This window comes from Hippoglossus hippoglossus, chromosome 18 (assembly GCF_009819705.1).
Source record: "Hippoglossus hippoglossus isolate fHipHip1 chromosome 18, fHipHip1.pri, whole genome shotgun sequence".
Classification (NCBI taxonomy): Eukaryota; Metazoa; Chordata; class Actinopteri; order Pleuronectiformes; family Pleuronectidae; genus Hippoglossus; species Hippoglossus hippoglossus.
This window is the reverse complement of record NC_047168.1, coordinates 9,799,965-9,813,302: the sequence shown is the minus strand read 5'-3', so window position 1 is coordinate 9,813,302 and position 13,338 is coordinate 9,799,965. Positions and strand designations below refer to the sequence as shown.

The following is a 13,338-nucleotide window of genomic DNA, read 5'->3' as shown; positions in this document are numbered from 1 at the left end:
CAAGAGGAGGGAAGGAGCCGAGCGAAGAGGCATTGTTTTCTGCTCCTCCAACAAGTCCTGACAGAGGTGTCTCATATCAAGAGGTGTCTTCTTGATCTCTCTGTATGACTGTTTGTTTATTTTATTTTCACACATAATTTAACTTGAAACAACGACAAATACCAAAATATAATATTTTTTGGAATCAAAACACAGCGTCAGACCTTTCATGAAGTTGAATCACATCGCTGTGTTTGCATCGCTTTGACTCCATCGCTGAAAAGATTCTGTCTTACAAGCTGTACTAACAAAAAAGCCTTAAAGCAAGCTTAAGGCAATCGTTTGCCTTCTTATCAGTTTCAACCACTTGACAAATACTATTGATGTTGCACCCGTGTAAGTGCAGCTCCTGAGAACAGGGTACACACTGTGCAACGGGACAATCTATGCTTCTGCTTCCCAAGTGAATGCATTGATCAGCGATCTTGCACTGCATCACCAGAACAGAAAGCATGTTTGAGGAGTGGGAGTCGTCGCTGAAAATCTCCCGAACATTTTAGATAGATTATTCTTTACTTATGCTAATGACAGAGCCAGATACGTTGCTTATTTTATCTACATGCATTTTCTACAGTGTTGTTGGGGTGGGTGATGATACAGTTACAGTCAGCACCACAATAGTATATTCAAAATCCTTAAGATTTCAGTCCTCGCTTCTTTTGGCGACAGCTGTGGTTACTTATGGTAACAACAAATGCGCTTTGATTCTGCAGCAAATGCTTGTCGACCAGTATCTGCTGTGTTTCCTGACACACCATCAGCAGCAGCCAAACAAACTCACTTTTTAAAATGTAAAGTCAGTCATATATACACTACCGTTCAAAAGTTTGGGGTCACTTAGAAATGTCCTTATTTTTCAAAGAAAAGCACTGTTTTTTTCAATGAAGATAACATTAAATTAATCAGAAATACACTCTATACATTGTTAATGTGGTAAATGACTATTCTAGGTGGAAACGTCTGGTTTTTAATGAAATATCTACATAGATGTATAGAGGCCCATTTCCAGCAACTATCACTCCAGTGTTCTAATGGTACATTGTGTTTGCTAATCGCCTTAGAAGACTAATGGATGATTAGAAAACCCTTGAAAACCCTTGTGCAATTATGTTAGCACAGCTGAAAACTGTTTTGCTGGTGAGAGAAGCTATAAAACTGGCCTTCCTTTGAGCTAGTTGAGTATCTGGAGCATCACATTTGTGGGTTCGATTATACTCTCAAAATGGCCAGAAAAAGAGAACTTTCATGTGAAACTCGCCAGTCTATTCTTGTTCTTAGAAATGAAGGCTATTCCATGCGAGAAATTGCGAAGAAACTGAAAATTTCCTACAACGGTGTGTACTACTCCCTTCAGAGAACAGCACAAACGGGCTCTAACCAGAGTAGGAAGAGAAGTGGGAGGCCCCGGTGCACAACTCAGCAAGAAGACAAGTATATTAGAGTCTCTAGTTTGAGAAATAGACGCCTCACAGGTCCTTAACTGGCAGCTTCTTTAAATGGTACCCGCAAAACGCCAGCGTCAACGTCTACAGTGAAGAGGCGACTCCGGGATGCTGGCCTTCTAGGCAGAGTGGCAAAGAAAAAGCCATATCTGAGACTGGCCAATAAAAAGAAAAGATTGATATGGGCAAAAGAACACAGACATTGGACAGAGGAAGATTGGAAAAAAGTGTTATGGACAGATGAATCAAAGTTTGAGGTGTTTGGATCACACAGAAGAACATTTGTGAGACGCAGAACAGGTGAAAAGATGCTGGAAGAGTGCCTGACGCCATCTGTCAAGCATGGTGGAGGTAATGTGATGGTCTGGGGCTGCTTTGGTGCTGGTAAAGTGGGAGATTTGTACAAGGTAAAAGGGATTTTAAATAAGGAAGGCTATCACTCCATTTTGCAACGCCATGCCATACCCTGTGGACAGCGCTTGATTGGAGCCAATTTCCTCCTACAACAGGACAATGACCCAAAGCACACCTCCAAATTATGCAAGAACTGTTTAGGGAAGAAGCAGGCAGCTGGTATGCTGTCTGTAATGGAGTGGCCAGCGCAGTCACCAGATCTCAACCCCATTGAGCTGTTGTGGGAGCAGCTTGACCGTATGGTACGCAAGAAGTGCCCATCAAGCCAATCCAACTTGTGGGAGGTGCTTCAGGAAGCGTGGGGTGAAATTTCTACAGATTACCTCAACAAATTAACAGCTAGAATGCCAAAGGTCTGCAATGCTGCAATTGCTGCAAATGGAGCATTCTTTGACGAAAGCAAAGTTTGAAGAACGAAATTAATATTTCCAATAAAAATCATTATTTCTAACCTTGTCAATGTCTTGACTATATTTTCTATTCATTTTGCAACTCATTTGATAAATAAAAGTGTGAGTTTTCATGGAAAACACGAAATTGTCTGGGTGACCCCAAACTTTTGAACGGTAGTGTAATTGTAATCGCGATTTGATATAATCGGCAAGTTTCCCACTCACAGCAAAGGTCAGTACCACGAGCTGGGGGTGAGTTTGTTTGCAGAGAAGTTGTAGGCTGTCGTCTTGTTTTGGTGACAAATGCTTTTTTTCATTTCCTGTGACTGCTTCACAATAAGAGACCTCTGTTTCTTTAGGAGAGTGATGTGGATGTGACAGTATGTTGGATTATATGCAGACCTTTCGTTTGAATCCCTCATGAATAGGAAGGTCATGTCAGTACAGGGCAGCAATGGCTGACTCAACAAGTACTTATAATACATAAAAGACGTAATTGCAGTTTATAAATACATCTAATGTTAATAACATATTTCTTAACAACAATAGCAAGCAATTGTTATATTTTTTACAATAGCTTTTTGTCCAGACCTTCAGTATAGTTACATCTTAGTAATTAATTTTTTGTCTAAAACATCACACTTCCATTCTATCATAACTTTAACGGCATTTGTCTGCAGAATTCAGAATTTTCTTTGAATATCAAGTCCCATCCAATATCCTCTGACCCACACTGGCTCCTGAAAGAACATCTTGTTGAAGACCCTGATGTCCTTTGTGGGGGAAACGCTTGATGTGTTTTGTGTTTCCATGGTGACCCCGCCGCACAGCACATAAGACAATAATGAAAGCTCTTAAAGGCCGCAGGGGCACCACAATAGTGCACGTCCTCGACGTCTCAGCTACTGTGGCACTTGGAGGAGTTACACAACCTGACGTTCACCCTGAGAATGTTTCTTCCCCCCATCATCTCTGGGCTTTTGAGACCGGCAAAGATTGGGCTTGCTAGCAAAGGGATGACACACGGAATGACAAAACTCCTGTGTCTGTCTGTCAGGCTTGGTCTTTATCCGACTGACATTTGCTGGCTCAGGCTCATCCAGGCTCTGGAGAAGCCAGGGATAAGAGTCAGACACAGATGGCTTTTGCCTTGCAATTCAGTCTAGCACAAAATTCAGAAGAGAGGGGGGAAAACATTATTTTCCCAAGTCTTCATCCTGTTTTTACAGACTCTGAAATATAATTGTCTCTACAAAGTATGAGAAACCAAAGTCTTCTCATACTGCGCCAGTGTGTTATTGTGTTTTGTTATATGCTGTCGTGCAGCGCTTTATATTTTTTTGTCTGTGCTGACCCAACCTATTGGGGTTTCAGGCTTGATAGGGCTGTTACTCCAGCAGAGACATTTCTTGTCCTCTGAGTAAGTCAAAAGAACAATGCGACAATGTCTTGTGCCATTTAAAACTGATGAGCCAAAGCCAGCATGAAGGAGGAGAGGGGAGGTGTAGGTGTTAAATTGATTGGCGAGAGAAAAAAGCATCTGCTTTGCAATAGCTTAACAGTTGCCTCAGAAGCACGCCTGCTATTGTTTCCAAACAAGAATACCCACTTCTGTATGCCGAGGAGTGTCGCCTTCAGAAGAAATGTGAGAGAGGGATAGAAATTGTTGCATAAGAAACATTTAGAGACATCTTATTCAGTATTTTTTTGCAGTTTTCCAGGACCTTGATCTATTTTTTTTTCATAGCCGCCTCAACTCCTCTTTCTCTTCTCCAGGCAGTTCAGAGTTAACACGTGGGCAGAGAACAAAAGACAAGAGATATAGGGCTGGAGTCAGCAGCTGATCCAATGACAGAAATGGCACCGAGGCGAGAGGGTCCCAGGTGTAGTCATGACTCAAGTAGCACTCGAAGATGTGGGGGTGGGGGGGGGGGCAAGGAGCGAAAAAGAAGCATGGGGGCATCATGGGAGCTTGCGTCCTGTGTGACAAGCTGCCTGTCGTGTGCATACTCCCTGACAGCAGGAAAAGCAAAGAGACAGGACACCTGACCCCTCTGACCTCCACCAAAGTGAGACGAGATTCAGACTTGTGTTATTCAACAACAGTGGCATGAGTGTGCACCTCTCTAGTGTCTGCATTCATGTTAGTGAAGTTAGGTTGAACTGCTTGAGAAGTCTTTTGCTGATAAGAAAAGCCAAAATACTACGAAACTATTTTTGTGTATGCGGAAATTTTAAACATACCGTTGAATCTTTTAGATCGGCATTGGCCTCTCAAGTCATATATTAGCTTTACTCCAAATCTTTGCGTAGACCGTTTATAAAACTGAAGGCAAAGCGTCACGATTGCCCCCTAAATATAGGTCATAAACCATGCCTCCTCCATGTTAGTGGATGGGACATGGGCCAAACCAAAGTCAAAGTGCACGTCAGATATATTTTTCTCAAAGATGGTTTTGGTCATTTTCGTAATTCTTATAGTTTGTCCAAGTGTTTATTTTCCCCAGTTTTTATTTGTTATTCAATGCTATACAAACAGTGTGAGACAGTATGATTGACAGCCTAGACGGGCTCACGATTGGTTGGACTCGTGTATCGGTGAGACGTAGCTGCCCCCCGATGGCTACCGGGCAGACTCTGGCTCCTTTTTTTCAGATAAATTATCGCTGTATACTTTTTTGTTTACCAAACCCAATTGGTTTTGATGCCATGCTGAAATGTGCGCTGCATGCAATTATTCATTTTTCATTATCAGCTGGAATTAGTTGCTTTCAATGATTTAAAAAAAGGAGCTACACGGCCGGGCTCTACTAAAATGTTCCGTCGCTATTATTACGCCATTCTTTCAAGTCTAGCTCGCCATGTAATGAAGCTGTCAATCACACATCAAAGGCAACACTCAGGAAAGAGCAGACTTCCATAATTGGAAACTTTCCACCATTTTCTCCCATGAATTAATATGAAAGTATTAATGATAATAAAAGTATTTCAACCTGCTCCCCCTGAAATTACATTTATACAAGACTAATTTGTTTTCCCAATTATGTTCCGATGAGAAACTGTCGCCTGAATTATGCCGCCTGGCGATGTTTTCATCCACAGTAGGAACTGCATTCACCCTATACGCTAACTGTTAACCAAGAGGTGGTCAGGGAGAAAGGAGCATCGTGAACACCAGGATACGAATCCTGACTTTCACTGCGGTTAGGTATCGCCAACAAAAGCACAAGAAAAGGTTACAGTCAGTGATATTTATTAATAGATTAAACCCGTAAACCCGTCGTGTGTCTTTGTTCTCGACACTGTGGCCTTTTTCAACATTACACGTTCGCCACAACCTTTCCCTTAACAGAACAACGGCGGTGAGTTGCCTTAATGTCAGCCAGTATTATTTTGTGACTTTCCAGATGTTAACATCTCCTCATTATGTTGATTAAAAGATTTGATGCATGCAGCGTTACGTTTCGCACATATTCCAAGTTAACAACATATTACCCTGTCAATATGTCTGTAATCAAACACATGTACCAGGCAAGAGGGTAGTCCACTAACCAGGAGGTTGTTGGTTCGATCCCCAGCTCCTCCAATCTGCATTCCAAAGTCTCCTTGGGAAAGGTACTGAATGGGTGATTGTATAAATCCAATTCATTTATTTAAAAACATAAAAACAATTCAACCAAATGTTCCCTGTCAACAGTTTTCAGTTTCTATCCTTACAACTTCCATCATTGAGGTATAGCTTTCAGGGAAGTTAAAGGACTTAGTTCGGGTTATGATTGTGGTCATCAATACATATAAGAAGCCACTATTTCGTTAAAGTCTAACACAATATTTCCAGACCAATGACACAGCATCCTCAGACTTCATTTACTCGGTTTTCTAAGAGCATCACACACCGTTTGCTTTGGAGCTAAATTGTTGTGTTGTAATTTGAGACAGGATCATGTAATTGCTGTCATCCCTGGATCCCTATTGTTGCATGTTTTACAGAAAGAAGCAGTTAAACCAAGAACCTGATTGTACTCGTCTTCAGCTGCCTGTGCAAGCTCGACCTTCTGTGTTTGTGTGTGTGTTTCTGCTTGTTCCCGGTGTGGTTGTGTGCCTGTGTACTAAAGTCAGGATCAGTATTGTTGTCACTCTGACTCTCCCTCCTTCCCTCCCTGCTTCTTTCTCTTTTCTCACACGCACTCTCCCTCACTCCCTCTACAGAGTGACATTTATTAATTAAATATGGTGTACTGCCGCAGGATGTGCTTCCCTTTCCACTATCTTCAGACACTAATAATTACATTGGCATTTAGCTCCGTGATAAGCCGACCCTATGGCCTTTATGAAATGTTCCCTGGGCCTGGATACTGAGCAAAATATAGACTGATGCGATGCTATATATCGATCCATGTGCCTGTTTTCTCTTGCTTTTATCTTAAGAGCCACTGTTCATTAACTCGGTTAAGAAATCTCACAACGACACCTGATGTTTACATCATTAAAGGCGGACACTGAGCTTTGGTTTAAACTTGCCTGCTGTATTTCTGCTCATAGGTGGATTGTATAACTGAATGTTCAGGTGATGTTGAAGTTATTTCAGGTAAATGAATATCATAACCCACTGGGAACATTTTGAGTTATGAAACATTCTACTTTTCACCATTAAATTGTGATGATTCATTTTATGGTAGACTTTTTGGAAGATTCTTTTTTTTAGAACCTAACAACATAAGTTCAGAGTCAAAAAGTGGTATTATTATTAAACTGTTGTGAGACAAAGATAGTAGATATATATATTTTCCTAATGTTGGTGCAGGGTATGTGTTGCTCCTCCAATGCATCTCATTGATTTTACTATCACAGAAGGATAAAACCAAAAAAATATTTACGAAAATGTAAGCAATTTACTTTGCATTGATTAAATCCTTATTGGTTTGGTTCAGGGGACATTTACAGGAATTGCATGAGGCTAATTTAAGTGAATCACAGTGTGACTTCCACTGAGTTCACAGTGTTCATAACATTAAGACACAAGCAGCAGTTTAACTTGGTATTAAGTTTGAGTTTGCTTTACTTAATTACTTTGCTTCAGGTGGTCTAATCAGCTCAGTACATTACAAGATTATTTTGTGGCTTATCAGCTTCAGGGATGTATCAGTTGATGCTTAAGTCACAATTACTCTAAACATACATTTAGTTTGTGAAATGCTCCCTCGTGCCAGTTACAGTTTAATAATAAGTTGTTGTACAAAAAGCCTGTCATCTCCTCCCTCAGTTATCTGGTATCATTCTCCCCTGGTTCCACTTCTACGTTCACGGACATTGAGGGGAACACAAAGAAGTGTCTTTATTTTCTTCTTTTAATGACAGAAATATACCTGCTGCACATTTTTCCTTTGTCTTTGACTTGACTACTAATCTTAAAAGACGGTACAATTCCTGTCCTGGCAGAAGAATACTGTAATTTCCACAGAGCTGTGTGAGGCAATCATTTCACATTTGCATGAATAATCTCTCATCACCAAATTAAACTTGTTCTCAGATGAAATTACCCGGCGAAGGTTTCAGTGAAAGCCATCTGTGCCTCGAATCGGACCTTTGGACCCGAGGGTGTGTCGTACAGTGTGTACCATTCAGTATCGGCTTAGATGACCAGTGTTCTTGCCATCATGGGAAATCTCCCCCTGACTTCTATTATTTCGGTCGATGTTCCCCGTCCTTGTCTGTCAAAGGGCCTGAAAGAGGAGGATCACTCGCGAGCACTTTCCTCTCTGTACAACACGCTGTGCTGCTGTGTTTGTCTCTGGGTACTTGACTGAGCAAAGGATAAAAGGCCGAACTGTATGCCAGAGATGCTTAGATGAGGCAAACCGACACAAACGGCTGACCGCATTATTGCATATGTGACTCTCTGCTTATGTATATGTACATTCAGTATGAGCACACATGCTCTGTGTGCTTAAATACTGCGTGGGAGTTGTAATATTTTCATTCGTGTGGGTTCGTGGTAATAGCTGTCTCATCTTTTTGTTTGTGCTGTTTCCATATATTTGCAAGGTGATACGTTTCATAACTGTGACTAGAAACCTAATATTCTCTTGCCAGGTGCATATAAGTGGTATTTGTAGAACTGTGCTTCTGGAACAAGCTGGATCTATCAAATAACATAGCACAGTATGTAACCATGTTATTTGATCGTTCCCTCTCTCCTCTCCCTCTGTAAGGCAATATCTTTGCATACTGTTCCATCAGCCCCTCGCGTAAAGTTCGACTAAATCAAATGTAGAGCTTATTTGTCAGAACCGCTGGTGGATTTTTTTACATGGCAGGAGTCGGATCTCATAAATTGCAGTTCAGACACAGTGTACAGACTTATAGTTCTTCCACAGCGGAGTGTATAAAAGTGCTTATACTTCTGTGACATGATTTCTATGGAAGGATAGACTGTGCTTTAGGGTTTGAATCTAAAAAAAAATGAATATCTAAATGGCAAATTGAATCACTGGTCTCCTCTTAAAGCTGCATTTATTTGTGCTTTGTGATCTATAACAGATAAAAACAGAAAATCCATATGAGAAAATGGATCCAGTAAATTATATATATGCTCGTTAAATAACTTAAATCAATTGATAATTGAGTGATGATAAAAATTGTGCAGATGAACCAACTAAATAATGGTAATAATTGTTTCAGCTCTGCCACAGTATCTATCTGACCAAACTTCTTCAGCAAAGGTCAAAGCAACTTCGTCCTCAAACAAAACTCCCATTCAGCTCATTTCCCCCCCCCGGTGCTCTTGGCATCTTTCTGAAAGATGTTTCAAACAAACACATTTCAGTTTGAAAAGACCAACTAAGCACAAAAGAGCTCGCTCACGTCCAAGGTGATTCACGGCACCTGCCTTCCAGTCCAAGTGTCCAGGTCCGCAGTCGTGTTTATTAGCTTAGTTTAATTGTGCATGGTATCTAAAGGTCATCGCCTGCTGCGATACATCGCTGCCAAAATGGCTTCCAGGGGACACTGTTTCAGATGAATAAACACTGAAAGCTGCACCATCTTCCACCCCTCCGTCCTCACTCTGTACCTCCCAATGTGCAGCGGCATCACATTCGGCTTTTTCAGGCCTTGCACAAGGTCCTGTGACTGATGGGCATCCACTGGTGCACACCGCCTCACTGACTTCAATTTCAGCTGGCAAAGGGCTGCAGATTAATTTGGTCGTCAGTCCCTCCCTTCCTTTTTCCTCCAAGCAAGGGTCTATGTTTATTCAGATAGTAGGAATGATGTGTTTGTCCCTCAGTGAATTAAAACATGCAGTATATCTGTACAAGTACAGCCTTCTCCGTGATGAATGGTATTTGACTTCTATAAGCAGTAAACTTCTTCCGTTTGGCTGTAAAAGCTGATTTAATGAGAGAGTGACTTGAATAGATAAGCAGATATGGCAGCGGGGATTATTGTGAGGTGAGCTGAATGGGAGATGGATGATGCGCAGTTCATTATCGGTTATGTAATGCACTTTTTCTAAGTCCATACCTGTGGGGCCAGCAGGCACTCAGCACTAGATGTGAGATTGTGAGCCTGTGTGTATCCTGTGATATCATGTGCTTTTGAGCAGACTTGCACACTTGTGGTGCGGGTCATGTATTAGGTTGTATAAAGAATTTACCAGAGAAGAAAACACATTGTATGTTGAGTGCCTGTGAAGATACAAAGCCTCTGGGCGGTTATTGGGCTCATGTTTGATTTATTCTCCATTTGCACATTGCTCATAATGGAGCATTAAGGCCACTTAAATGTAGAAAAAAAAAAACACAAGCTTTTCTTCTTCTTCTTTGTACGGTTTATTGGCGGGTGGCAACCAACATCAAGGTGCATTACGGCCACCTAATGCGTCTTCCTCTTCGTAATATTACAAGAATAAAGTCATTATATCACATAATGTTTAGTTATTAAAGTTATAATATTTTGAGAATAAAGGAATACAGTTTTTAGACCTTTTTTCACATATCGTAAAAGTAAAGACAGAATATTTTGAGAATAAGGTTGTAATATTGCGAGAATGAAACTGTAATTTTTTGACAGTTTATTTTTAATATAATGTAAAAAAGTTATAATATTGCAAAAATATAGTCGTAATTTTAGGCTACACATCATTATAGAAGGGAAATATCAGAAGATCAGCCTTTTGCTGACTCAAGAGTCAGATATGGGAAATGGGACTGGTAATTAAGATTTCAGGATCCATAAGGAGTGGAAGTCTGTTGCACAACGTTCTCCTTGCTCATTATTTGTTAATTTTCTCGAAATATGACATCTTTTTCTCATTAAATTACATCTTTCTTCTCATAAACCCAGATTTTTTTTCCTCTTCAATATGGCCCCTGATACTCTACTACATATGCCATTTGAAAATGCAATTAATTATTTTCTGCTGCTCATTAACAATGTTAATTTTACTTTGAGTTGAAAAAAGTCTTTTACTTTATTTCCTCAGGCTTTGTTGGGAGGAGACTTTCACATGGATCTCGCTGAGTTTCAACACACACTCTGGGACATCCTGACAAAAGGAGACAGTGTCAAGGTGAGATACATTATTCTTCATTTCCACCACCTGCTTCTTTCTCTGCCTTCCACCCCCATTTTTCTAGCCAGCTGTATTCTTCATTCACATACTTCATTCCCTTTATATCTCCTGGATTTTGTCTCAGTTAACCCAGAAACTGGCAAAGTAAAATTCATTGCCTCCACGTTAAATATTCACTCGGTGCTGGAACCTTGGTGACACAGAGAAGTGACTATTTGTGGATCTTACGCATGTTGGAACTTGCTTCTCCAGGAATGAGCTCAGGTGTCATTTCTCGCAGATTCTTTTATACTTGTACTGATGCGAGCATATTCGTTGCTCCAGCGTTTTAGTCCTTACTTATACTTGTTGGTTTATGACCATAAATCGACTAACTTCAGCTTTACTTTCCATTCGGCCATTCAGTCCCTATGTTACTATGACTTAGAGAGTGGTTAGCATGGCTGTAGGCTCTTTGTACCATTTGCCCCCTTTTAAGATGCTGGGACACACGTAACCAATGCTGTATTTTCCTGTGTGTAATATCCTGCAGGAACAATGTAGGGACAAGAAAAACCTGAGATAAGAACAAAATGCGGAACATTTGTTTTCCTTTAACTGAAATGTGCAAACGCTTGTTTACTCTGCAGTTGATTTTATACACTGATGTTCCTCTAGTCATCAGAATGTGGTTAGATTTATCTCATGGTTGCATCCCACCATGACAGCCTCACCACAAATTACAGCACGATACCTTTCTTGAGCCCGAGTTAATTTAGAATCCCTAAACTGTCGGCGTATTTCATTCGGAGCACAGATTTACAAACCCAATGTTTTTCATCTGACAGCTAAGGCCTAAAAGAAAATGTCTGCGTCTCTCTCCATCTCCTGAACCGGGGACGTAGAGAGCGCGAGATAGCATCCTTTCATTTCCGCTCCTCCAGATAAAAAGATGAGAGAGGGAGAAGGACGAAAGTGAGGCCTATCGGCAGGCAGCAGTGATTGAGTCCCTTCGCTAAGCCACAGCGAGAATCTGCTCAAATAACCCACTCTGCCGATAAGACGCCCGCCATTTCCATAGACAAAAAACATTGGGGTTCAGATTAGATTTCACCGTTCGCCTGGCTTATCTCGGTGTTGCTCCATCATAGAATGTGAATTATAAGGAAAACTTGTGTCCCCCCGTCTTTTTATGAAAACACCATTGAAATTCATATGGATTTGAAATGGACTCATTTTATTTGTACCATTATTGCACCAGGCTTAATCACCAGACCTGTTTCAACAAAGCTACCTTGGTAATAGCATTGGAAGAACCTCAAGGCAAACAATACTTTTTTAATACATTATTTCGTAACTACTAACATATTTGAACCTTTTTCCCCCCCCCGTTTCAGTACATTAGAGTCGCAGATTGCGCTTGTTTTTCAGATATTGGGACTGAATAGGGGGAGGCTCCGAAAGATTATGTAAAACCCCTCATACTACCGGATCATTTGATCAAATAATCTGATCAGATATGTCTCAGATCGGTAGCCCCCCTGCCATCATCGGGAGAGCTGGATTGGACCTGAAATCAGGCCAATAATCCTTCAGTGCATCAGTCATTATTCAGTGAACATTTGAATGAAATGCTTTTTGACATTATGCTAATGAAGTGCTTCAATCTGATTAAATTCTCAGCCATAGACTCCTCCGTCAGTCGTTCTCCAGGTCAGCACTAACCTTCGATTACACCAAATTAGAGTCAGTGTGTTTGCAGAAACTGGATGAAACAGGAATCTGTGTGGGGACCTGTGACATATATCTAAAATGCCTGCGATGTGGATTATGGTAGAGCAGGTTTTAATGTATACAGTGTGAATATTTCTTCAGGATTTAGTTCCCCATTAGTGTCCACAAAGCAGTGGTTAGTATTCCTGAGGTACGCACAATATAATAATTTAAAACCACACAGTTTCGAAAACACAACTAAAAGCAAAACAAACAAAGATAAGAAAATAAGTGAAATAACATATGAAAGATTTTCTTGCCTCTTTTTGAAGTCTCCAAAATAACCCTTGGGAGAACACAGATGTTCATTTTCTGAGAAACGTCTACCTCTTTTTAGATGACAGGTATTTGATGTCTGTGACTGAACACAAAGGGCTGTAGAGACACAGAGCTTTAGCCCTATACAAGGAATCATATTGTTTATTCATGGCGTTCGCTATGGAGCTGAAATGCTCGTTTGACCATTTGTAACACACACAAAAACTGTCTTGTGTTTGACCACAGGCTTGTTGTTGTTGAGTGCACTCAAAGTTTTGATACAGTGTAAAGGTCTGAACGCAGCATGTCGTTAAATAACACTTTGCTTTAATTTGGCTGTGTTGATATTTAATTATTTCCGTGTGAAAAGCAAAGTTTGACTGGATTTGATGCGGTTTTTTGTTCTCGTTTTGAATAGTTTGTCAATGTATTCATCGTTATATGCACAATCACAAACCAGACTGTG

At 40.6% G+C, this 13,338-nt stretch overlaps 1 protein-coding gene across 1 annotated transcript in view; it reads left to right on the top strand.

Moving 5' to 3' along the window:
• LOC117779078 (glucosidase 2 subunit beta-like) overlaps positions 1 to 13,338 on the top strand; it is a 113,883-nt gene that overhangs the window by 28,249 nt on the left and 72,296 nt on the right. The window contains exon 9 of the mRNA XM_034614917.1: positions 10,773 to 10,859. Coding sequence (XP_034470808.1) covers positions 10,773 to 10,859 — 87 coding nt within the window. The remainder of the gene's footprint in view (positions 1 to 10,772; positions 10,860 to 13,338) is intronic.